The sequence below is a fragment of the Salmo trutta genome, unplaced genomic scaffold (genome assembly GCF_901001165.1).
Source record: "Salmo trutta unplaced genomic scaffold, fSalTru1.1, whole genome shotgun sequence".
NCBI lineage: Eukaryota > Metazoa > Chordata > Actinopteri > Salmoniformes > Salmonidae > Salmo > Salmo trutta.
In genome coordinates this window covers 1,648,600-1,672,311 of record NW_021822941.1, presented here as the reverse complement: position 1 = coordinate 1,672,311, position 23,712 = coordinate 1,648,600, and the positions used below count along the sequence as shown (strand labels likewise).

General features: G+C 46.1%; 1 protein-coding gene across 1 annotated transcript in view; it reads left to right on the top strand.

The window, feature by feature from the left end:
- The window catches only part of LOC115187334 (multiple PDZ domain protein), an 80,205-nt gene that overhangs the window by 50,655 nt on the left and 5,838 nt on the right, over positions 1 to 23,712 (top strand). Inside the window, exons 19-35 of the mRNA XM_029746404.1 lie at positions 2,690 to 2,888; positions 4,188 to 4,605; positions 4,662 to 5,222; positions 8,585 to 8,607; positions 11,566 to 11,743; positions 12,141 to 12,251; positions 12,364 to 12,432; positions 12,808 to 12,879; positions 13,080 to 13,164; positions 15,771 to 16,015; positions 16,740 to 16,831; positions 17,117 to 17,447; positions 19,737 to 19,820; positions 20,380 to 20,573; positions 22,459 to 22,606; positions 23,168 to 23,245; positions 23,368 to 23,479. Coding sequence (XP_029602264.1) covers positions 2,690 to 2,888; positions 4,188 to 4,605; positions 4,662 to 5,222; positions 8,585 to 8,607; positions 11,566 to 11,743; positions 12,141 to 12,251; positions 12,364 to 12,432; positions 12,808 to 12,879; positions 13,080 to 13,164; positions 15,771 to 16,015; positions 16,740 to 16,831; positions 17,117 to 17,447; positions 19,737 to 19,820; positions 20,380 to 20,573; positions 22,459 to 22,606; positions 23,168 to 23,245; positions 23,368 to 23,479 — 3,000 coding nt within the window. The remainder of the gene's footprint in view (positions 1 to 2,689; positions 2,889 to 4,187; positions 4,606 to 4,661; positions 5,223 to 8,584; positions 8,608 to 11,565; positions 11,744 to 12,140; positions 12,252 to 12,363; positions 12,433 to 12,807; positions 12,880 to 13,079; positions 13,165 to 15,770; positions 16,016 to 16,739; positions 16,832 to 17,116; positions 17,448 to 19,736; positions 19,821 to 20,379; positions 20,574 to 22,458; positions 22,607 to 23,167; positions 23,246 to 23,367; positions 23,480 to 23,712) is intronic.

The following is a 23,712-nucleotide window of genomic DNA, read 5'->3' as shown; positions in this document are numbered from 1 at the left end:
GATTTTTTTGTTGTGATTCTGTCTCTCACTGTTCAAATAAACCTACCATTAAAATTATAGATTGATCATTTCTTTGTCAGTGGGTAACGTACAAAATCAGCAGGGGATCAAATACTTTTTCCCCCCACTGTATCTTACTGTACTGTGTATGGTATGCTTTGTCAGTTTTGTTTGAACATGTGTTTTTTTGTGAACTCACCTTTTTGGTGAGAACACACGTGAGAAAGTTGTGAGAGATTTGTGAGAATCATCATTTGTGAGAATACGTGTATTTTTTTGTTAGGACCCATCGTTTGTTAGAACACAAATTTGTGAGAAGACCCGTTTTATGTGAACGTCTCATTTGTTTTTAACACATAGTTTGTTAAAAAAAGAGATGGCTGTGTGTGAGAACATGTGTAAGTCTGTGACGTTTTGTTTCTTGCCTTGGGGAATGCATGGGGTATTGTTTCATATAGCTCGTTTTGTTTGTGAGCGATAAAGGCAAATGCATGGCACTTTAGTTCATGTTCGTTTGAGACAGTTTCTTCACAAATACGTGAAACTGCTTTTTCATTTCTTTGTTTCTGTCTTTGTGGTCTTTGTGGATTCTTACTAGCATATTTATTAACTGGGTTGTCGAAAAATGTCTGTCTTAAGGAAAACCTACAGACAAAGTAAGCAGTTAAACGATGATAGTTAATGTGATATTGTATTACTCTATGTTACCTATATATATATATATATATATGTACAGTTGCTGTGAAGGGAAGTGCTGTCTGTTCGTGTACCTGGTTCTCCAGCTCTGCTGGGTTATTTTCACTGTAGTTTCTCTCAGAGGTCTATAACTGTGATCGTCTGTGTGGCTGTAACCCATATGCACTATGATTGTATTGTAATTTGAATGTAATGCGAGAAGAAATATAAAAAAAATCAATAAACTCTATATTTTAAACATACATAAAACTTTGTTTTGAAAGTCATTTATTTTTTATCTACCTTCAAATTGTGTACGCTCATAGTGTGGTGGTGTAGTCCCTCATAGTGTGGTGGTGTAGTCCCTCATAGTGTGGTGGTGTAGTCCCTCATAGTGTGGTGGTGTAGTCCCTCATAGTGTGGTGGTGTAGTCCCTCATAGTGTGGTGGTGTAGTCCCTCATAGTGTGGTGGTGTAGTCCCTCATAGTGTGGTGGTGTAGTCCCTCATAGTGTGATGGTGTAGTCCCTCATAGTGTGGTGGGTAGTCCCTCATAGTGTGGTGGTGTAGTCCCTCATAGTGTGGTGGTGTAGTCCCTCATAGTGTGGTGGTGTAGTCCCTCATAGTGTGGTGGTGTAGTCCCTCATAGTGTGGTGGTGTAGTCCCTCATAGTGTGGTGGTGTAGTCCCTCATAGTGTGGTGGTGTAGTCCCTCATAGTGTGGTGGTGTAGTCCCTCATAGTGTGATGGTGTAGTCCCTCATAGTGTGGTGGTGTAGTCCCTCATAGTGTGGGGGTGTAGTCCCTCATAGTGTGGTGGTGTAGTCCCTCATAGTGTGGTGGTGTAGTCCCTCATAGTGTGGTGGTGTAGTCCCTCATAGTGTGGTGGTGTAGTCCCTTGCTGGAGATGTGGCCTGACAAGTGTGTAGTCCTAATGCACTCCTCCGCAAGTGTGTGTGTGTGTGTGTGTGTGTGTGTGTGTGTGTGTGTGTGTGTGTGTGTGTGTGTGTGTGTGTGTGTGTGTGTGTGTGTGTGTGTGCAGGCTAGCCTGCTGTCGTCTGTCAGTTTTGGCATTAGTTCAATTTTGGGGGTTAACCCACCAGTCACCTGTTTCCCCACCTCCACCCTGTATATGTGTGTGTGTGTGTGTGTGTGTGTGTGTGTGTGTGTGTGTGTGTGTGTGTCTGTCTGTGAGCGTGGACGGATGGGGGATGTGTGTGTCCTTGTACAACTAGTTGGCCCCAATTCAATCAGATAAAGAGAAACCCCACTGTGGGGTCACTCAGAACATTATCTCTGTTATTGGAGGAGAAACCCCACTGTGGGGTCACTCAGAACATTATCTCTGTTATTGGAGGAGAAACCCCACTGTGGGGTCACTCAGAACATTATCTCTGTTATTTGCTGTGTTAAAACATTGAGATTATTATTAGAGTGTGACTACAGGTATATGTTTGTGTTGAGGTGTGACTACAGGTATATGTGTGTTGTAGTGGGACTACAGGTATATGTGTGTGTTGAGGTGTGACTACAGGTATATGTGTGTGTTGTAGTGTGACTACAGGTATATGTGTGTGTTGTAGTGTGACTACAGGTATATGTGTGTTGAGGTGTGACTACAGGTATATGTGTGTTGAGGTGTGACTACAGGTATATGTGTGTGTTGAGGTGTGACTACAGGTATATGTGTGTGTTGAGGTGTGACAACAGGTATATGTGTGTTGAGGTGTGACTACAGGTATATGTGTGTTGAGGTGTGACTACAGGTATATGTGTGTTGGAGTGTGACTACAGGTATATGCGTGTTGAGGTGTGACTACAGGTATATGTGTGTTGAGGTGTGACTACAGGTATATGTGTGTTGGAGTGTGACTACAGGTATATGCGTGTTGAGGTGTGACTACAGGTATATGTGTGTGTTGTAGTGTGACTACAGGTATATGTGTGTGTTGTAGTGTGACTACAGGTATATGTGTGTGTTGTAGTGTGACTACAGGTATATGCGTGTGTTTTAACAGGTATGACAGTGAGTGCTATAAAGGACGGCTCAGGGATGTTGATCCGGTCAGTGATCCGGGGAGGGTCAGTCAGTCAGGATGGGAGGCTGGGTGTAGGAGACACTATCCTGGCTGTGAACGGAGTTCCCACCACCAACCTGACCAACGCTATGTGTAGAGCCCTGCTGAGGAGAAACTCTGTTACAGAGCCAGATATGAGGTACGACACACACACACCTACAGGCTACTGTATATACAAACATTCACACCGACCACCAACCTGACCTGACCAACCCTGTGGTTGGATCCGTGATACAGAGACATTCTGTTAAAGGTCCACATATGACTTGACCAGGACACACCCTCAGAACCACAACTCTGAATCCAAACTCTCCTGTCTTTCCTAGTACTTTAATATCCAGTATCCTTTAATATCCAGTATCATTTAATATCCAGTATCATTTAATATCCAGTATCCTTTAATGTCCAGTATTCTGTAATGTTCAGTATCATTTAATATCCAGTATCTACATTTTATGTACGTTTGAATTCTCCTTCCGCTGATCAGAGCTGCTGTTATGAGTTAGTATAGCTGAATGTATTATAATCACACAGGTCTGTGTTGTCCGTTGTTGTTAAATTAGTATAGTTGAATGTATTATAATCACACAGGCATCTGCTGACCCTCATTCAACACATCATCATTGCAGTATGTTTGTAATAACAGCTCCAACACATCATCATTGCAGTATGTTTGTAATAACAGCTCCAACACATCATCATTGCAGTATGTTTGTAATAACAGCTCCAACACATCATCATTGCAGTATGTTTGTAATAACAGCTCCATCATCATTGCAGTATGTTTGTAATAACAGCTCCAACACATCATCATTGCAGTATGTTTGTAATAACAGCTCCATCATCATTGCAGTATGTTTGTAATAACAGCTCCAACACATCATCATTGCAGTATGTTTGTAATAACACCTCCAACACATCATCATTGCAGTATGTTTGTAATAACAGCTCCAACACATCATCATTGCAGTATGTTTGTAATAACAGCTCCATCATCATTGCAGTATGTTTGTAATAACAGCTCCAACACATCATCATTGCAGTATGTTTGTAATAACAGCTCCAACACATCATCATTGCAGTATGTTTTCTAATGACAGCTTCATTATTTTCTAGTTTTTAACTATCTTAGGACATTTGTCTAAATGACACAAACACAGACACATACCTACATTAACTACGTCTCTCTCTATCAACTCACTAGCTCACCTCTCTCTCTCTCTCTCTCTCTCTCTCTCTCTCTCTCTCTCTCTCTCTTTCTCTCTCTGTCTCTCTCTCTCTCTCTCTCTCTCTCTCTCTCTCTCTCTCTCTCTCTCTCTCTCTTTCTCTCTCTGTCTCTCTCTCTGTCTCTCTCTCTCTCTCTCTCTCTCTCTCTCTCTTTCTCTCTCTCTCTCTCTCTTTCTCTCTCTTTATTTCTCTCTCACCTTTCACTCCACAGTGTGACATTCATCCCCTCCTCTCTGGTAGAGGAGCACCGTGCCTCCATGGCCCAGCAGCCTCTGTCATCCATCATGGTGGACGGCCCCTCACCCTGCCCCCTGACCCCTTCCCCTACCCCTCCTGGAGGTCTGACCCCCTCCCCTACCCCTCCTGGAGGTCTGACCCCCTCCCCTACCCCTCCTGGAGGTCCGACCCATTCCCCTACCCCTCCTGGAGGTCTGACCCCCTCCCCTACCCCTCCTGGAGGTCCGACCCCTTCCCCTACCCCTCCTGGAGGTCTGACCCCCTCCCCTACCCCTCCTGGAGGTCTGACTCCCTCCCCTACCCCTCCTGGAGGTCCGACCCCTTCCCCTACCCCTCCTGGAGGTCTGACCCCCTCCCCTACCCCTCCTGGAGCCCCAGCTCCAGCCACAACAGTCCCAACTCCAGGTCCAGCTACAGCCCCAAGGCCTCAAGGCCCTTCTCTACCCAGACCTGTAGTGTCAGCTACAAGTACAGCTCCAGCCACAACAGTCCCAACTCCAGGTCCAGCTACAGCCCCAAGGCCTCAAGGCCCTTCTCTACCCAGACCTGTAGTGTCAGCTACAAGTACAGCTCCAGCCACAACAGTCCCAACTCCAGGTCCAGCTACAGCCCCAAGGCCTCAAGGCCCTTCTCTACCCAGACCTGTAGTGTCAGCTACAAGTACAGCTCCAGCCACAACAGTCCCAACTCCAGGTCCAGCTACAGCCCCAAGGCCTCAAGGCCCTTCTCTACCCAGACCTGTAGTGTCAGCTACAAGTACAGCTCCAGCCTCAACAGTCCCAACTCCAGGTCCAGCTACAGCCCCAAGGCCTCAAGGCCCTTCTCTACCCAGACCTGTAGTGTCAGCTACAAGTACAGCTCCAGCCTCAACAGTCCCAACTCCAGGTCCAGCTACAGCCCCAAGGCCTCAAGGCCCTTCTCTACCCAGACCTGTAGTGTCAGCTACAAGTACAGCTCCAGCCTCAACCCCAACCACAGGCCCACCCAGACCCCCACCCCCAGACAAGAGGTAAGATCCCATCTTGAAACTGTGAAACAAATAACAATAAACATAAAGCCCTTACTCCAGCCCTAACCTCAAACCTTACCCCAGCTCTAACCTCAAGCCTTACCCCAGCTCTAACCTAAACTCTTACCCCAGCTCTAACCTCAACCCTTACCCCAGCTCTAACCGCAAGCCTTACCCCAGCTCTAACCTCAACTCTTACCCCAGCTCTAACCTCAACCCTTACCCCAGCTCTAACCTCAAGCCTTACTCCAGCCCTAACCTCAACCCTTACCCCAGCTCTAACCTCAACTCTTACCCCAGCTCTAACCTCAACTCTTACCCCAGCTCTAACCTCAACCCTTACCCCAGCTCTAACCTCAACACCTTATCCCCAGCTCTAACCTCAACACCTTATCCCCAGCTCTAACCTCAACACCTTATCCCCAGCTCTAACCTCAACCCTTACCCCAGCTCTAACCTCAACTCTTACCCCAGCTCTAACCTCAACTCTTACCCCAGCTCTAACCTCAACCCTTACCCCAGCTCTAACCTCAACACCTGATCCCAGCTCTAACCTCAACCCTTACCCCAGCTCTAACCTCAACACCTGATCCCAGCTCTAACCTCAACCCTTACCCCAGCTCTAACCTCACCCCTAACCCCAGCTCTAACCTCACCCCTAACCCCAGCTCTAACCTCAACTCTTACCCCAGCTCTAACCTCAACTCTTACCCCAGCTCTAACCTCACCCCTAACCCCAGCTCTAACCTCAACTCTTACCCCAGCTCTAACCTCACCCCTAACCCCAGCTCTAACCTCAACCCTTACCCCAGCTCTAACCTCACCCCTAACCCCAGCTCTAACCTCACCCCTAACCCCAGCTCTAACCTCAAACCTTACCCCAGCTCTAACCTCACCCCTAACCCCAGCTCTAACCTCACCCCTAATCCCAGCTCTAACCTCAACTCTTACCCCAGCTCTAACCTCAACTCTTACCCCAGCTCTAACCTCAAACCTTACCCCAGCTCTAACCTCACCCCTAACCCCAGCTCTAACCTCAAACCTTACCCCAGCTCTAACCTCAAACCTTACCCCAGCTCTAACCTCAACCCTTACCCCAGCTCTAACCTCAACGCTTATCTCAGGCCTGGGATCGAACCCGGGTCTGTGGCGATGCAGTGCCTTAGACCACTGCACCACTCCGTAGGCCACAAACTGTATTTTTTAACATTCATGTGGTGTAGAAGGTTATTTTTAGACTCACCTATAGATTTCAGTACTGTGTCATGTCAGAAAAATGAATACATACTCTCTCTCCTCCCTGCTCTTGCCTGCCCCCCCTCTCCTCCCCCCTCTCTCTCGCTCTCTCTCCCTCCCCCTCTCTCGCCCTCCCCCTCTCTCTCTCTCGCTCTCTCTCCTCCCCCTCTCGCCTCCCCCTCTCTCTCTCTCGCTCTCTCTCCTCCCCCCTCTCTCTCTCGCTCTCTCTCCTCCCCTCCCCTCTCTCTCCTCCCCCCTCTCGCCTCCCCCCTCTCTCTCGCTCTCTCTCCTCCCCCCTCTCGCCTCCCCCCCTCTCTCTCTCGCTCTCTCTTCCTCCCCTCTCTCTTCCTCCCCTCTCTCTTCCTCCCCTCTCTCTTCCTCCCCTCTCTACCACTGCTGTAACATGTTGTAATGCTCTACACTGCTCCTTTTTACAGACTCCTGCTGGGTAGATATGGCTATCACTCAATATAATGGGCTTATTACCTCACACACACACACACACACACACACACACACACACACACACCACACACACACACACACACACACACACACACACACCACACACACACACACACACACACACACACACACACACACACCACACAGTCTACGGTGTACTTTAAACATATTCATGAGAAAATACAATTGTGCACATGAAAACACAAAAACACACACGGACACACACACTCATACAAAGTCTACTTTAAACATATTCATGTGAGTTCATAGACAACCACCATAAGACTGATCTGTGTGCGACACTAAACCCTGACCCAGGAACTGTCTTTCTTAAAATGTTGCTATTTCATGTTTAATCTTTACATTTTAAAACGTTTTTGGGTGGAAAATACATGTATATTTGTGTATATATACAGTACCAGTCAAAGGTTTTAGAACACCTATTCATTCAAGGGTTTTTCTTTATTTTTACTATTTTCTACATTGTAGAATAATAGTGAAGACATCAACACTATGAAATAACACATATGGAATCATGTAGTAACCAAAAAAGTGTTAAACAATTAAAAAAATATTTTATATTTGAGATTCTTCAAAGTAGCCACTCTTTGCCTTGATGACAGCTTTGCACACTCTTGGCATTCTCTCAACCAGCTTCATGAGGTAGTCACCTGGAATGCATTTTAATTAACAGGAGTGCCTTGTTAAAAGTTAATTTCTTAATGCATTTGAGCCAATCAGTTGTGTTGTGACAAGGTAGGGTTGGTATACAGAAGATATCCCTATTTGGTAAAAGACCAAGTCCATATCATGGCAAGAACAGCTCAAATAAGCAAAGAGAAACGACAGTCCATAAATGTCTATATATTTCTCTACCTATATAAATGTTAATATTGATAAATATATCATAAGGAATAACGTTATAGGCTACTGTTTATAAAGCATGTGATATTTTTCCCTGTAGCCTAGTCCCTAAACCTCCACCCTCACCCGTACCAACGAAGGAGAGGAGAGGTGTGGGTGGAGTGAGAGAGGAGGAGAAGAAAGTGGAGAGGAAGAGAGAGGAGGAGGAGGTTAGAGAGGAAGAAGGGAGAGAGGATGACATGTTGGGTTATCCTACTGACCTCAGCTGGGCTCAACCTAGAAGGTTAGTAACGTTGCTGTCCTTTTTTTAGTCTAGTGCTGTATTACACAGTTAATACACACACGTTGTGACACACACACACACACACTCACACACACATACGCACACACACACACACACACATACACACACATACGCACACACACACACACACACACACACGCACACACACGCACGCACACACACACACACACATACACACACATACGCACACACACACACACACACACACACACACACACACACGCACACATACGCACACACACACACATACGCACACGCACACACACACACAAATACACATACGCACACACACGCACACACACACACACAAACACATACGCACACACACGCACACACACACACACAAACACATACGCACATACACACACACACACACACACACACACACACACTAACGGTTATCTTACCCTCCAGCAGTGTTGGGAGGCAAAGGGATGGGCGAAACACACACACACACCACCCCCTTCACCCTGTTTATCCCTGTTTCCCACAGCGTCTGGTTGGTCAGGCTGCCAGGTCAGTCTCTCTCTCTCTCATATTATGGCTATGTACAGGGCATTCAGAAAGTATTCAGAGCCCTTGACTTTTTCCAAAATTGTATATGTTACAGCCTTATTCTAAAATTGATAAAATTGTTTTTTCCCCCTCATCAATCTAAACACAATACCCCATAATGACATCACAATACCCCATAACGACATCACAATACCCCATAATGACATCACAATACCCCATAATGACATCACAATACCCCATAACGACGAAGCAGAAACATGTTTTTATATTTTTTAGCAAATTTCTAAAACATAAAAAAATGGAAATATCACATTTCAATAAGAATTCAGACCCTTTACTCAGTACTTTGTTGAAGCACATTTTGTAGTGATTACATCCTTGAGTCTTCCTGGGTATGACGCTACAAGCTTGGCACACCTGTATTTGGGGAGTTTCTCCCATTCTTCTCTGCAGATCCTCTCATGCTCTGTCAGGCTGGATGGCGAGCGTCGCTGCACAGCTATTTTCAGGTCTCTCCAGAGATGTTCGATCGGGTTCAAGTCTGGGTTCTGGCTGGGCCACTCAAGGACATTCAGAGACTTGTCCCATAGCCACTCCTGCGTTGTCTTGGCTGTGTGCTTAGGGTCGTTGTTCTGTTGGAAGGAGAACCTTTGCCCCAGACTGAGCGCTCTGGAGCAGGTTTTCATCAAGGATCTCTGTACTTTTCTCCGTTCATCTTTCCCTCTATCCTGACTAGTCTCCCAGTCCCTGCCATTGAAAAACATCCCCACAGCATGATGCTGCCAGCACCATGCTTCACGGTAAGGATGGTGCCAGGTTTCGTCTTTACGTGATGCTTGGCATTCAGGCCAAAGAGTTCAATCTTGGTTTCATCAGAACAGAGAATCTTGTTTCTCATTGTGTGAGAGTCTTAAGGTGCCTTTTGGCAAACTCTAAGCTGGCTGTCATGTGCCTTTTACTGAGGAGTGGCTTCCGTTTGACCACTCTACCATAAAGGCCTGATTGGTGGAGTGCTACACTTTGCTATGAGACTCGAAATTGAGCTCATTGCCAAGCATCACGTAAAGACGAAACCTGGCACCATCCGTGAACACTTTAATTTGCAAACATTTCTAAAAACCTGTTTTTGCTTTGTGATTATGGGGTATTGTGTGTAGATTGGCAAGGAATTTTCTGTAATTTAATCAATTTTAGAATAAGTCTGTAACCTAACAACAATTTGAAAAAGTCAAGGGGTCTGAATACTTTCCGAATACACTGTACAGTGTTGTAACCATGTGCAAATAGTTAAAGTACAAAGGGGAAAATATGTCAACATAAATATGGATTGTATTTACAATGTTGTTTGTTCTTATCTGGTTGCAACAGGTCACAAATATTGCTGCTGTGATGGCACACTGTAGTATCTCACCGAAAAGATATGGGAATTTATCAAAATTGGATTTGTTTCAAATTCTTTGTGGGTCTGTGTTATCTGAGGGAAATATGTGTCTCTAAAGTGTTCATACATTTGGCAGAAGGTTAGGAAGTGCAGCTCAGTTTCTCTTGAGAGCCAGGTCTGCCTACAGCAGCCTCTCTCAATAGCAAGGCTATGCTCACTGAGTCTGTACATTGTCAAAGCTTTCCTTAAGTTTGGGTCAGTGACAGTGGTCAGGTATACTGCCGCTGTGTACTCTCTGTTTAGGGCTAAATAGCATTCTAGTTTGCTCTGTTTTTTGGTTAATTCTTTTAGTTTTCTCATGATTTGGTTGGGTCTAATTGTGTTGCTGTCCTGGGGCTCTGTGGGGTGTGTTTGTGTTTGTGAACAGAGCCCCAGGACCAGCTTGCTTAGGGGACTCTTCTCCAGGTTCATCTCTCTATAGGTGATGGCTTTGTTATGGAAGGTTTGGGAATCACTTCCTTTTAGGCGGTTGAAGAATTGAATGGCTCTTTTCTGGATTTTGATAATTCGGCCTAATTCTGCTCTGCATTAATTATTTGGTATTTTATATTGTACACAGAGGACGTTTTTGCAGAATTCTGCATGCAGAGTCTCAATATTTTGAAGAGGGTGGGGCTCAAGCTGCGTCCCTGTCTCACCCCACGGCCCTGTGGAAAGAAATGTGTGTTTTTTGCCAATTTTCACTGCACACCTGTTGTTTGTGTACATGGATTTTATAATGTCGTATGTGTTTCCCCCAACACCACTTTCCGTCAATTTGTATAGCAGACTCTCATGCCAAATTGAGTCAAAAGCTTTTTTGAAATCAACAAAGCATGACAAGACTTTGCCTTTGTTTTGTTTGTTTGTCTGTTTTACGGTAATTTGGTAAAAAGCCAATTTCACATTTGCTCAGTACATTGTTTTCACTGAGGAAATGTACAAGTCTGCTGTTTTATGATAATGCAGAGGATTTTCCCAAGGTTGCTGTTGACGCATATCCCACTTTCTCTCTCTCTCTCTCTCTCTCTCTCCCTCTCTATCTCTCTCTCCCTCTCTCCATCTCTCTTTCTCTCTTTCTCTCTCCCTCTCTCTCTCTCTCTCTCTCTCTCTCTCTCTCTCTCTCTCTTTCTCTCTCCCAGTGTCTGATTGGCCAGTCTCTCTCTCTCTCTCTCCCAGTTGATTGGCCAGTCTCTCTCTCCTTTGCAGGGTCCAGTTGATGCGTTCTTCATGCCAGTCTCTGGGTATCAGTATCATGGGAGGTAGAGGGATGGATAGGTTACACACATACACACACTAACCCTCTCTCTCTTTCTCTCTCTCTCTCTCTCTCCCTCTCTCTCGCTAACCCTATTTCTCTCTCTCTACCCTTCTCTCCCTTACCCCCTCTCTCTCACTCTCTCGCTCTCTCTCTCTCTCTCCCTCCCCCTCTCTCTACCCTTCTCTCCCTTACCCCCTCTCTCTCACTCTCTCGCTCTCTCTCTCTCTCTCCCTCCCCCTCTCTCTCTCGCTCTCTCCACCCCCGCCCCCCCATGCAGGGTCCAGTTGATGCGTTCTTCAGGCCAGTCTCTGGGTATCAGTATCATGGGAGGTAGAGGGATGGGCAGCAGGCTGAGCAGTGGAGAGGTGATGAGAGGAGTGTTCATTAAACACATCACACCAGACAGCCCTGCTGGACACAACGGCACCCTGAAGACTGGAGACAGGATACTGGAGGTAGGGAGAAGGGAGAGGGGAGAGGGTGGGGTGTGTGTTTGTGTGTGTATATGTTTGTGATGAGTGGTCATTAAAGAGGTGTGTGTGTGTGTGTGTGTGTGTGTGTGTGTGTGTGTGTGTGTGTGTGTGTGTGTGTGTGTGTGTGTGTGTGTGTGTGTGTGTGTGTGTGTGTGTGTGTTTCTTCCTTCTGGTGAGTTTTCCTGGCCACACATCACTTGATTCTTCTTCATCTTCATCGTCATCTTCTGCTTCTTTCTTCTTCTGCTTCTGCTTCTTCTGCTTCTGCTTCTTCTTCTGCTTGCTCTTTGAAGTCTAGTCCGATCAACTGTAACGCACTGCTGATGTAAAAAGGCTTCAGGAATGCATTTGATTGGTTGATTAATTGCTGATTGATCAGGTAGGAGGCACGGATGTGAGAGATGCCAGTCATGAGCAGGCAGTGGAGGCCATCCGTAGTGCTGGAGACCCTGTTGTTTTCCTGGTACAGACTGGACAACACAAATCACAGGTTGGTTTGGTTTGGAACTGCCACTCACATGTGGGCACGCACGCACACACAAGTCCTCCGATATCATGTGACGTCTCTCCGTCTTCTGTGTTTCATATCTTCTTCCTGTCAGTCGTCTCCTGTGCTCTCCAACCACGAGAGGCAAGCCTCAGCATCACACAGGGACTCACTGAACAACAGGGTTTGTAATTCTGTGTGTCTTCCCATTTTTGTACTAGAATATGATATATATTCTGTGTAGAATGTGGATCTGTGTACCATAGCATTTGATGTTAGAATGTAGAGCAGCTTGGCAACTCTATGTTTTGTGTACTAGAACATAGAGTTGGCTAGAGGGCACATCAATGATGCTGTCAATGCTAAAACAGGTGCATATTCTATCCAACTCTTTGTACGAGACACGTGCTGGTAGTCGTGAGGTTGTTGTGTCATGTCTAGTCTGTGTTGTTGATTCCCATGTGTTTTCCTCATAGAGACAGAACTATACCTTATAAGTCTGTACTCTGTACTCTCTACTCTGTACGTGGTGTGTATTTCCTGTGTGGTCTGTATATAGATGCCAGAGAGTCACAGTGGTCTGTTCCTTAGTCTCTCCCCCGCCAAGCCCTTCACCCCTACTCCCTTTAAGGTTTGTACACCTGTGTGTGTGTGACGGTTTGTGTCCCCCCCCTAACCATAACCCTAAAAACAGACATACCCTTTATTCATATACTGCACTTATACAGCCTCTCACTAACAGTAATACAGACCTGTCTACATGTGTGTATAGATGGGGTGCGTTTGTTTTCAACACACCCTGTATTCCTGTGTTTGTCCCTGCGTCTTCAGCCAACAGCCAAGAGGACGGTCAGGAGAAGCCCCACAACTGTCTCTGCACCAATCACACTGAGAGACACGGAAGACGACAGCTGGAGTGGGTTACACACACGCGCACGCACGCACGCACGTACCTACACACACACACACACACACCCACATCATTATAGGCCTGCCAGAAAGTACCACTAGTCTCCTAGACACTGACAGGAGGGGATTGAACAGGAATAACCACTAGTCTCCTAGACACTGACAGGAGGGGATTGAACTAGAATAACCACCAGTCTCCTAGACACTGACAGGAGGGGATTGAACAGGAATAACCACTAGTCTCCTAGACACTGACAGGAGGGGATTGAACAGGAATAACCACTAGTCTCCTAGACACTGACAGGAGGGGATTGAACTAGAATAACCACTAGTCTCCTAGACACTGACAGGAGGGGACTGAACTAGAATAACCACTAGTCTCCTAGACACTGACAGGAGGGGATTGAACAGGAATAACCACTAGTCTCCTAGACACTGACAGGAGGGGATTGAACTAGAATAACCACTAGTCTCCTAGACACTGACAGGAGGGGATTGAACAGGAATAACCACTAGTCTCCTAGACACTGACAGGAGGGGATTGAACAGGAATAACCACTAGTCTCCTAGACACTGACAGGAGGGGATTGAACAGGAATAACCACTAGTCTCCTAGACACTGACAGGAGGGGATTGAACAGGAATAACCACTAGTCTCCTAGACACTGACAGGAGGGGATTGAACAGGAATAACCACTAGTCTCCTAGACACTGACAGGAGGGGATTGAACAGGAATAACCACTAGTCTCCTAGACACTGACAGGAGGGGATTGAACTAGAATAACCACTAGTCTCCTAGACACTGACAGGAGGGGATTGAACAGGAATAACCACTAGTCTCCTAGACACTGACAGGAGGGGATTGAACAGGAATAACCACTAGTCTCCTAGACACTGACAGGAGGGGATTGAACTAGAATAACCACTAGTCTCCTAGACACTGACAGGAGGGGATTGAACAGGAATAACCACTAGTCTCCTAGACACTGACAGGAGGGGATTGAACAGGAATAAACACTAGTCTCCTAGACACTGACAGGAGGGCGTTGAACTAGAATAACCACTAGTCTCCTAGACACTGACAGGAGGGGATTGAACAGGAATAACCACTAGTCTCCTAGACACTGACAGGAGGGGATTGAACAGGAATAACCACTAGTCTCCTAGACACTGACAGGAGGGGGTTGAACTAGAATAACCACTAGTCTCCTAGACACTGACAGGAGGGGATTGAACAGGAATAACCACTAGTCTCCTAGACACTGACAGGAGGGGATTGAACTAGAATAACCACTAGTCTCCTAGACACTGACAGGAGGGGATTGAACAGGAATAACCACTAGTCTCCTAGACACTGACAGGAGGGGATTGAACAGGAATAACCACTAGTCTCCTAGACACTGACAGGAGGGGATTGAACAGGAATAACCACTAGTCTCCTAGACACTGACAGGAGGGGATTGAACAGGAATAACCACTAGTCTCCTAGACACTGACAGGAGGGGATTGAACTAGAATAACCACTAGTCTCCTAGACACTGACAGGAGGGGATTGAACAGGAATAACCACTAGTCTCCTAGACACTGACAGGAGGGGATTGAACTAGAATAACCACTAGTCTCCTAGACACTGACAGGAGGGGACTGAACTAGAATAACCACTAGTCTCCTAGACACTGACAGGAGGGGATTGAACAGGAATAACCACTAGTCTCCTAGACACTGACAGGAGGGGATTGAACAGGAATAACCACTAGTCTCCAAGACACTGACAGGAGGGGGTTGAACTAGAATAACCACTAGTCTCCTAGACACTGACAGGAGGGGATTGAACAGGAATAACCACTAGTCTCCTAGACACTGACAGGAGGGGATTGAACTAGAATAACCACGAGTCTCCTAGACACTGACAGGAGGGGATTGAACAGGAATAACCACTAGTCTCCTAGACACTGACAGGAGGGGATTGAACAGGAATAACCACTAGTCTCCTAGACACTGACAGGAGGGGATTGAACAGGAATAACCACTAGTCTCCTAGACACTGACAGGAGGGGATTGAACTAGAATAACCACTAGTCTCCTAGACACTGACAGGAGGGGGTTGAACTAGAATAACCACTAGTCTCCTAGACACTGACAGGAGGGGATTGAACAGGAATAACCACTAGTCTCCTAGACACTGACAGGAGGGGATTGAACAGGAATAACCACTAGTCTCCTAGACACTGACAGGAGGGGATTGAACAGGAATAACCACTAGTCTCCTAGACACTGACAGGAGGGGATTGAACTAGAATAACCACTAGTCTCCTAGACACTGACAGGAGGGGGTTGAACTAGAATAACCACTAGTCTCCTAGACACTGACAGGAGGGGATTGAACAGGAATAACCACTAGTCTCCTAGACACTGACAGGAGGGGATTGAACTAGAATAACCACTAGTCTCCTAGACACTGACAGGAGGGGATTGAACTAGAATAATAAATATGGCGATGATTCTAAAGGTGGACACAGACTTCATTTCCTACTTCAATCCTTTTGTGTTTCATTCTCTCTCTCTCTCTATATCTCTACTGCTTTCTCTCTTTTCTTCTCCCCTCCTCACAGAGAAGATGATGTCCAGGTATGGCGGTCTGCCAGGTGAGCTCCATATGATAGAGCTGGAGAAGAGTCCCAGGGGAGTCACTAGCACTGGGGCCCAGGGACAGGGTCTGGTTCCTGGTCTGGGTCTCAGCCTGACGGAAGACAGGGATGGTTCCAGAGCCCACCTCGGTGTCTACGTGGCTGGGGTCGACCCCCATGGAGCAGCGGGGCGAGACGGACGGATACGGGTGGGAGATGAGCTACTGGAGGTGAGTCAGTGTGTGTGAGAGATTAGAGAAAGACACCACACTGCAGATGGCAGTATGCCCCTCTTTCAGTTTGTTTTACTGACTCGTAGAAGTTTCAATGCAGACAGCCCTGAATGGAGCTGCACATGCTGTCACAGAATACATTATGGCACAGATACAAAGAAGGATCCTCTATCCACCTCTATGATGGCCAGATACAAAGAAGGATCCTCTATCCACCTCTATGATGGCCAGATACAAAGAAGGACCCTCTATCCACCTCTATGATGGCCATATACAAAGAAGGACCCTCTATCCACCTCTATGATGGCCAGATACAAAGAAGGACCCTCTATACATCTCTATGATGGCCATATACAAAGAAGGACCCTCTATCCACCTCTATGATGGCCAGATACAAAGAAGGACCCTCTATCCACCTCTATGATGGCCAGATACAAAGAAGGACCCTCTATCCACCTCTATGATTAAATCCCACCAACCCCCCCCATATATTTAGGATGTTTATAACAGCAATAAGGAACCTCTGGAGGTTTGTGATATATGGCCAATATACCACGGCTAAGAGCTGTGTCCAGGCACTCGGCGAAGCGTCGATCATGTATGGTCGTAGTCACCAGAACGCTACAGCCATCCTCAACAGTGTTGTAGAGGACCACAGCCACTAACATACAGTACTGTCAGATATAGTAGTAATGTATTATATATTCTGTCCTGGTTGTAGATCAACGGTCAGATCCTGTATGGTCGTAGTCACCAGAACGCTACAGCCATCCTCAACAGTGCTCCTTCTAAAGTCCAGATCCTCCTCACCAGGTACGCTACAGAACCAACACACTACACAGTAAATGGCATTACACTACACGCTGTTGAGATGCCCCCTGTTGACGTTTCCTGTAGAAGAGTTTGTATCAAACCATATCAAAGTCATTTGACTGGTGTTAAGTCATATGATTTTACTGTGCTTGAAATATAGTAAATATTATGGATTTACTCATTGTCAATACGATGACCATTAATCAGTTGTGACCACCGATTACTTCATTATATTTCCAAGATGGCGACTTTGATGTCTAACAGAGATGTTATTGTTTTGATCAGGAATAAAGCCGCTCTGACGCAGATGGCTCAAGGACCCATGGGTGGGGACTCCTCATCTTCCTCCCTCCATCCCTCCATCTCTCTCTCCTCTTTTCTCCATCCCTCCATCCATGTCTCTTCCTCCCATCCCCCCATTCCTCCCCACTCTTCCGTCGGCACTGCCAGGAACGCCTCCTCCTCTAGCGGGCGATCTGATTGGCCAACGGGCTCCGCTCTGACCCCTGACCTCCTGAGCTGTCCCATAATACCCGGCGTTGACAGCACCATAGAGATCTGTAAAGGACACTTGGGCCTGGGCCTCAGCATCGTGGGGGGGTGTGACACGCTACTGGTAAGAGCGACAGAGAGAGGGGGTGTGACAGAGAGATGGGGAGAGAGAGAGAGAGAGAGAGAGAGAGAGAGAGAGAGAGAGAGAGAGATGGGGAGAGATGGGGAGAGAGAGAGAGAGTGTGACAGTGTGTGTTCGTCTGTGTGTGTACCATGGAGATCTGTAAAGGACACACATAACTCGGCCTCAGCATTGGGATGATGTACTGTACTGTAGAACACCCTCTCCTGGGGTAAAATACCATCTGGTCTGATGATGTACTGTAGAACACCCTCTCCTGGGGTAAAATACCATCTGGTCTGATGATGTACTGTACTGTAGAACACCCTCTCCTGGGGTAAAATACCATCTGGTCTGATGATGTACTGTAGAACACCCTCTCCTGGGGTAAAATACCATCTGGTCTGATGATGTACTGTACTGTAGAACACCCTCTCCTGGGGTAAAATACCATCTGGTCTGATGATATACTGTAGAACACCCTCTCCTGGGGTAAAATACCATCTGGTCTGATGATGTACTGTAGAACACCCTCTCCTGGGGTAAAATACCATCTGGTCTGATGATGTACTGTAGAACACCCTCTCCTGGGGTAAAATACCATCTGGTCTGATGATGTACTGTACTGTAGAACACCCTCTCCTGGGGTAAAATACCATCTGGTCTGATGATGTACTGTAGAACACCCTCTCCTGGGGTAAAATACCATCTGGTCTGATGATGTACTGTACTGTAGAACACCCTCTCCTGGGGTAAAATACCATCTGGTCTGATGATGATGTACTGTAGAACACCCTCTCCTGGGGTAAAATACCATCTGGTCTGATGATGTACTGTAGAACACCCTCTCCTGGGGTAAAATACCATCTGGTCTGATGATGTACTGTACTGTAGAACACCCTCTCCTGGGGTAAAATACCATCTGGTCTGATGAGGTACTGTACTGTAGAACACCCTCTCCTGGGGTAAAATACCATCTGGTCTGATGAGGTACTGTAGAACACCCTCTCCTGGGGTAAAATACCATCTGGTCTGATGATGTACTGTACTGTAGAACACCCTCTCCTGGGGTAAAATACCATCTGGTCTGATGATGTACTGTAGAACACCCTCTCCTGGGGTAAAATACCATCTGGTCTGATGATGTACTGTAGAACACCCTCTCCTGGGGTAAAATACCATCTGGTCTGATGATGTACTGTACTCTCCTGGGGTGGAGGGTGACAGTCCACATTTGAGTTCTATCCATGTATCGCTGACATACCTGGGTCATATTCATTAGGCCACACCTTAGCAAAACGTTTAGCAACAGAAAACTAAAATGAATGTACTTCCCTGTAAATATGACTCTGATTCAACTAATTAAATTACGTCCAGCCATTGCTGTGGCACGTTTTTAGTGAAGTTGTTTTTCTCTATTTTCTCCATCAGGGGGCCATAATAATCCATGAGGTTAATGATCTCTCTCTTCTCCACCAGGGAGCCATAATAATCCATGAGGTTAATGATCTCTCTCTTCTCCACCATAATAATCCATGAGGTTAATGATCTCTCTCTTCTCCACCAGGGGGCCATAATAATCCATGAGGTTAATGATCTCTCTTCTCCACCATAATAATCCATGAGGTTAATGATCTCTCTCTTCTCCACCATAATAATCCATGAGGTTAATGATCTCTCTCTTCTCCACCATAATAATCCATGAGGTTAATGATCTCTCTCTTCTCCACCATAATAATCCATGAGGTTAATGATCTCTCTCTTCTCCACCATAATAATCCATGAGGTTAATGATCTCTCTCTTCTCACACCATCTTCTCCTCCACCATAATAATCCATGAGGTTAATGATCTCTCTCTTCTCCACCATAATAATCCATGAGGTTAATGATCTCTCTCTTCTCCACCATAATAATCCATGAGGTTAATGATCTCTCTCTTCTCCACCATAATAATCCATGAGGTTAATGATCTCTCTCTTCTCCGCCATAATAATCCATGAGGTTAATGATCTCTCTTCTCTACCATAATAATTCATGAGGTTAATGATCTCTCTCTTCTCCACCATCAATTTGTAAGTCGCTCTGGATAAGAGCGTCTGCTAAAGGATTTAAATGTAAATGTAAATGTAATAATAATCCATGAGGTTAATGATCTCTCTCTTCTCCACCATAATAATCCATGAGGTTAATGATCTCTCTCTTCTCCAACATAATAATCCATGAGGTTAATGATCTCTCTCTTCTCCATCATAATAATCCATGAGGTTAATCATCTCTCTCTTCTCCACCAGGGGGCCATAATAATACATGAGGTTAATGATGGAGGAGCAGCTCAGAGAGACGGGAGGCTGTGGGCTGGAGACCAGCTGCTAGAGGTATGGTTACACACACACACACACACACACACACAAACTGGCGGATGAACATAGACGTACACACACACACTGGTACGAGGACACAAACACACTCCCACATTGAGGAGCAGCTCTGAGAGACATCAGACAGTGTGTACTAGAGGTATGGTTATACTACAGCTATACAGCTAACCCTTACATTTTCCACATCTGGTGTAAGCAGTATGGCAGAATCACTACACCACTGATACCTAGCCAGACCTTTCAGACATGGTAACATTGAGGGGTTAGTGCCAAGGGGGAGGGACAGGGGGTGATTTAGGACCAGCTGAATCACTCACACTCCCTCCTATTCTCTCTCTCTCTCTCCATCGATCATCCCTCTCTCCTGCTCTCTTCTCTCTCTCTCTCCATCGATCATCCCTCTCTCTCTCCTGCTCTCTTCTCTCTCTCTCTCTCTCTCTCTCTCTCTCTCTCTCTCTCTCTCTCTCTCTCTCTCTCTCTCTCTCTCACACTCTCTGTCTCTCTCTCTCTCTCTCTCTCTCTCTCTCTCTCCCTCTCTCACACTCTCATTCTCCAGGTGAATGGTATAGACTTGGGCCAGGCCACCCATGAGGAAGCTATAGGGGTGTTGAGGCTGACCCCTCAACGGGTGCGTCTCACGGTGTTCAGACATCAGCAGGAGTACGGGGAGGAGGACCTGTGGGATGTCTTCCAGCTGGAGCTCAGACTACGACCTGGACAGACCCTGGGGCTCAGCACTGTAGGGAAGAGGTAAGGGAACTGGTTTTCAACTGTGTCGTGACGTTGTATTAGTTAATGTGACGACTGTTGCTCATCGAATGATTAACGGTTTATAATTGCGTGATTAAATGAATTAAGCAATGAATCAAGCAATTATTAACTCATTAACCTGGGGCACCATGGGAAAATTAGTTTGATTGAGTTTCTATTTCCCAAATTAACTCAAAGGATATCAGAATATCGATTTTACAACAGTCGCTAAATTAATCAACCTCTAGTCTCATGTCTGAACGTCGCATAATCCGGGAATCTGCACGAACCCGGGCTACACCAATGAGTTTACCACACCAATCTTAGTTGATTATTTATTTACTAGCAAGCTAAAATGATGATAAAAATACACATATACAAAACACAGTCTAGGCTATTGATTAGGACTTAGTATAACGGGCCAACACACTATGAGGCGTGTTACACAAAATGGGGATTTCAAAGAGAGAGAAACAAAGAAAGTACACGAGAGAAATATACATTTGGGTTCATCTGTCAGCTATGCTTAATTAAACCTTAGCCTTGCCCCGAACTGCCGCTCTTATGGGTCAGAATATAATGATGTAATTACGTGTTGGAGGTCTCAGGTGGGAAGCTCCGCGTGGGTCGTTTAGGCTTCTCAATGACGCACTTCTCCGGCGCAACTCCCTGGTTGTCCTCACGATGTCAGTGTCCTTCTTGGCTTAGTGGTCTGATCCCTCGCCCTTGATCTGAAAGGGGTCTTCTGAGGACAGACAGCTCTGGAGCTCAAAGCTCACAGCTTAGTAATAGAACAGTGTAGATACCACGATTCAATGGAGAGTGGAGGCTGGGTGGTTCGGCTTGAATTCACCCGCTTAGACACAGCTACTCGTTCGTAGCTCGTGTAGAAAAAGATTTATTTGTCTTCAACCTTGTGTTTCGTTTTGGGTTCGTTGACTTTGTTGGACCTTAGCTGCAGTTTGGGGTCACTTAGTCTGATATGTTAATTCTTCACTCTCCTGTCTTATACCTTCGGGTCAGAAGTGGGCGTAACCGCCTTTAGGGCAATTCTCTGGGCGGACCAAGTTAAAGGACAAGGCCTAGATTTGACTAAAATCCAATTTCAGACACTAACTTCACATCTCATCTTTACCAAAACATTCTGTTTGATTTGGATATTTTCCACACAACGTACAATGTATAAACATCAGGCATATACTGGGAAAACTCTTAAAGGTACAATGTTTTCATAATAACGTCATCTCTTAACCTTTAATAACAATAGAAAAGTTACATACATTTTAATATTCCACCACCATTGTGGCTGACGGAAACCATTGTTCCAAAGTCCCTTTATTGCATGTTTAATGTTCTGAGGCCAGTTCTCCATTGTTAGGACAAAGGAATTTCTCTGTGGCCTAAGGTTTATCATGGGCGTGAGGGGTCATAAAACCCCCACATCTTCAGACCCCTAGATCTCTCCTCCTCTGTTGGGGGTTTGGGAGATAATCTGTAGGGTGGTGGTCTCCTGTACCCTGACCTGATCAGGACAGTCATGACAACTGGTTGTCCACTGGTTCTCAACTGTCTTCTGGTTTTCACTTGTCCACTGGTTCTCAACTATCTACTGGTTTTCAGCTGTCAACTGGTTCTCAACTATACTGGTTTCCACCTGTCAACTGGTTCTCAACTATCTACTAGTTTTGAACTGGTTCTCAACTGTCTACTAGTTTTCAGCTGTCAACTGGTTCTCAACTATCTACTGGTTTTCAGCTGTCAACTGGTTCTCAACTATACTGGTTTTCAGCTGTCAACTGGTTCTCAACTATACTGGTTTTGAACTGTCAACTGGTTTTGAGCTGTCACAAATGTTATTGTGATGCCATGTTGATGTTTCCACTAGCAACGACACAGGTGTGTTTGTGTCTGAGATCATTGGAGGGGGTGTGGCTGATGAAGACGGACGGCTGTTTCTAGGAGACCAGATCCTGTCAGTCAACAGAGAGGATGTCAGAACAGCTACACAGGAACACGTTACCTCACTGTTACAGGTGAGACACACACACACACACACACACACACACACACACACACACACACACACACACACACACACACACACACACACACACACACACACACACACACACACACACACACACGGAGAGGATGTCAGAGCAACCGCACAGAAACATGTTTCCGCGCTGACACACACCTCAGTTGTTAGAGAGGAAGTCAGCGAAACCACACAGGAACACGTGACGGCGCTGCTACAATTCTGACACACACACACACACACACACACACACACATACACACACACACACACACACACACACACACACACACAGGATGTGAGAGCAGCCACACAGGAACACATCACAACTCTGCTACAGATCTGACACACATACACACACACACACACACACACATACACACACACACACACACACACAGACACACACACATACACACACACACACACACAGAGGATGTGAGAGCAGCCACACAGGAACACGTCACAACTCTGCTACTGATCTGACACACACACACATACACACACACACACACACAGGTTTAACTTCTCTCTATCTCTCTGCTGTGTCTCTCAGAGCTGCAGTAGTGGAACGGTGATCCTAGAGATCGCTCGCTTCAAAGCCGTCGGCGTTCACTACTCCTGTGGAAGTCAGGTAAACAGAGTGCTTCACAGCCTCTTCACCCCACAACATCATGTCTATCGTCACACTGGGCTTTTGTGTTTCTCTTGTCAAAACTCGCCTGGTCTAAAGGTTTGTGATGTTGTGTTGTCCAGAGTGGTGACTCCGTAGGCAGTGACAGCTCCACCCTGACCCCCTCCACTGTGTATGATGTCCAGGGCCACCACCCAGGGGAGACAGAGAGACGCCACAGAGGAGAGGACGACAGTCAGTGAGATTGATCCTGCTCAGAACATATTTCACAGTGTTAAACAACATACCAACTTCCGGAATAGTCAGATCCATTGTAAACAGTTACTTAAAGTAAGCTACAGTAAAAAGTTAAGCCACCAGGGGGAGACAGAGAGACACCAGAGAGGAGAGGGCTACTGTGAGAGATTCACTCTCTGATTATGGGATGTCTGGTTTGTAACAGGACCTCATAGTAGACACATCAATCT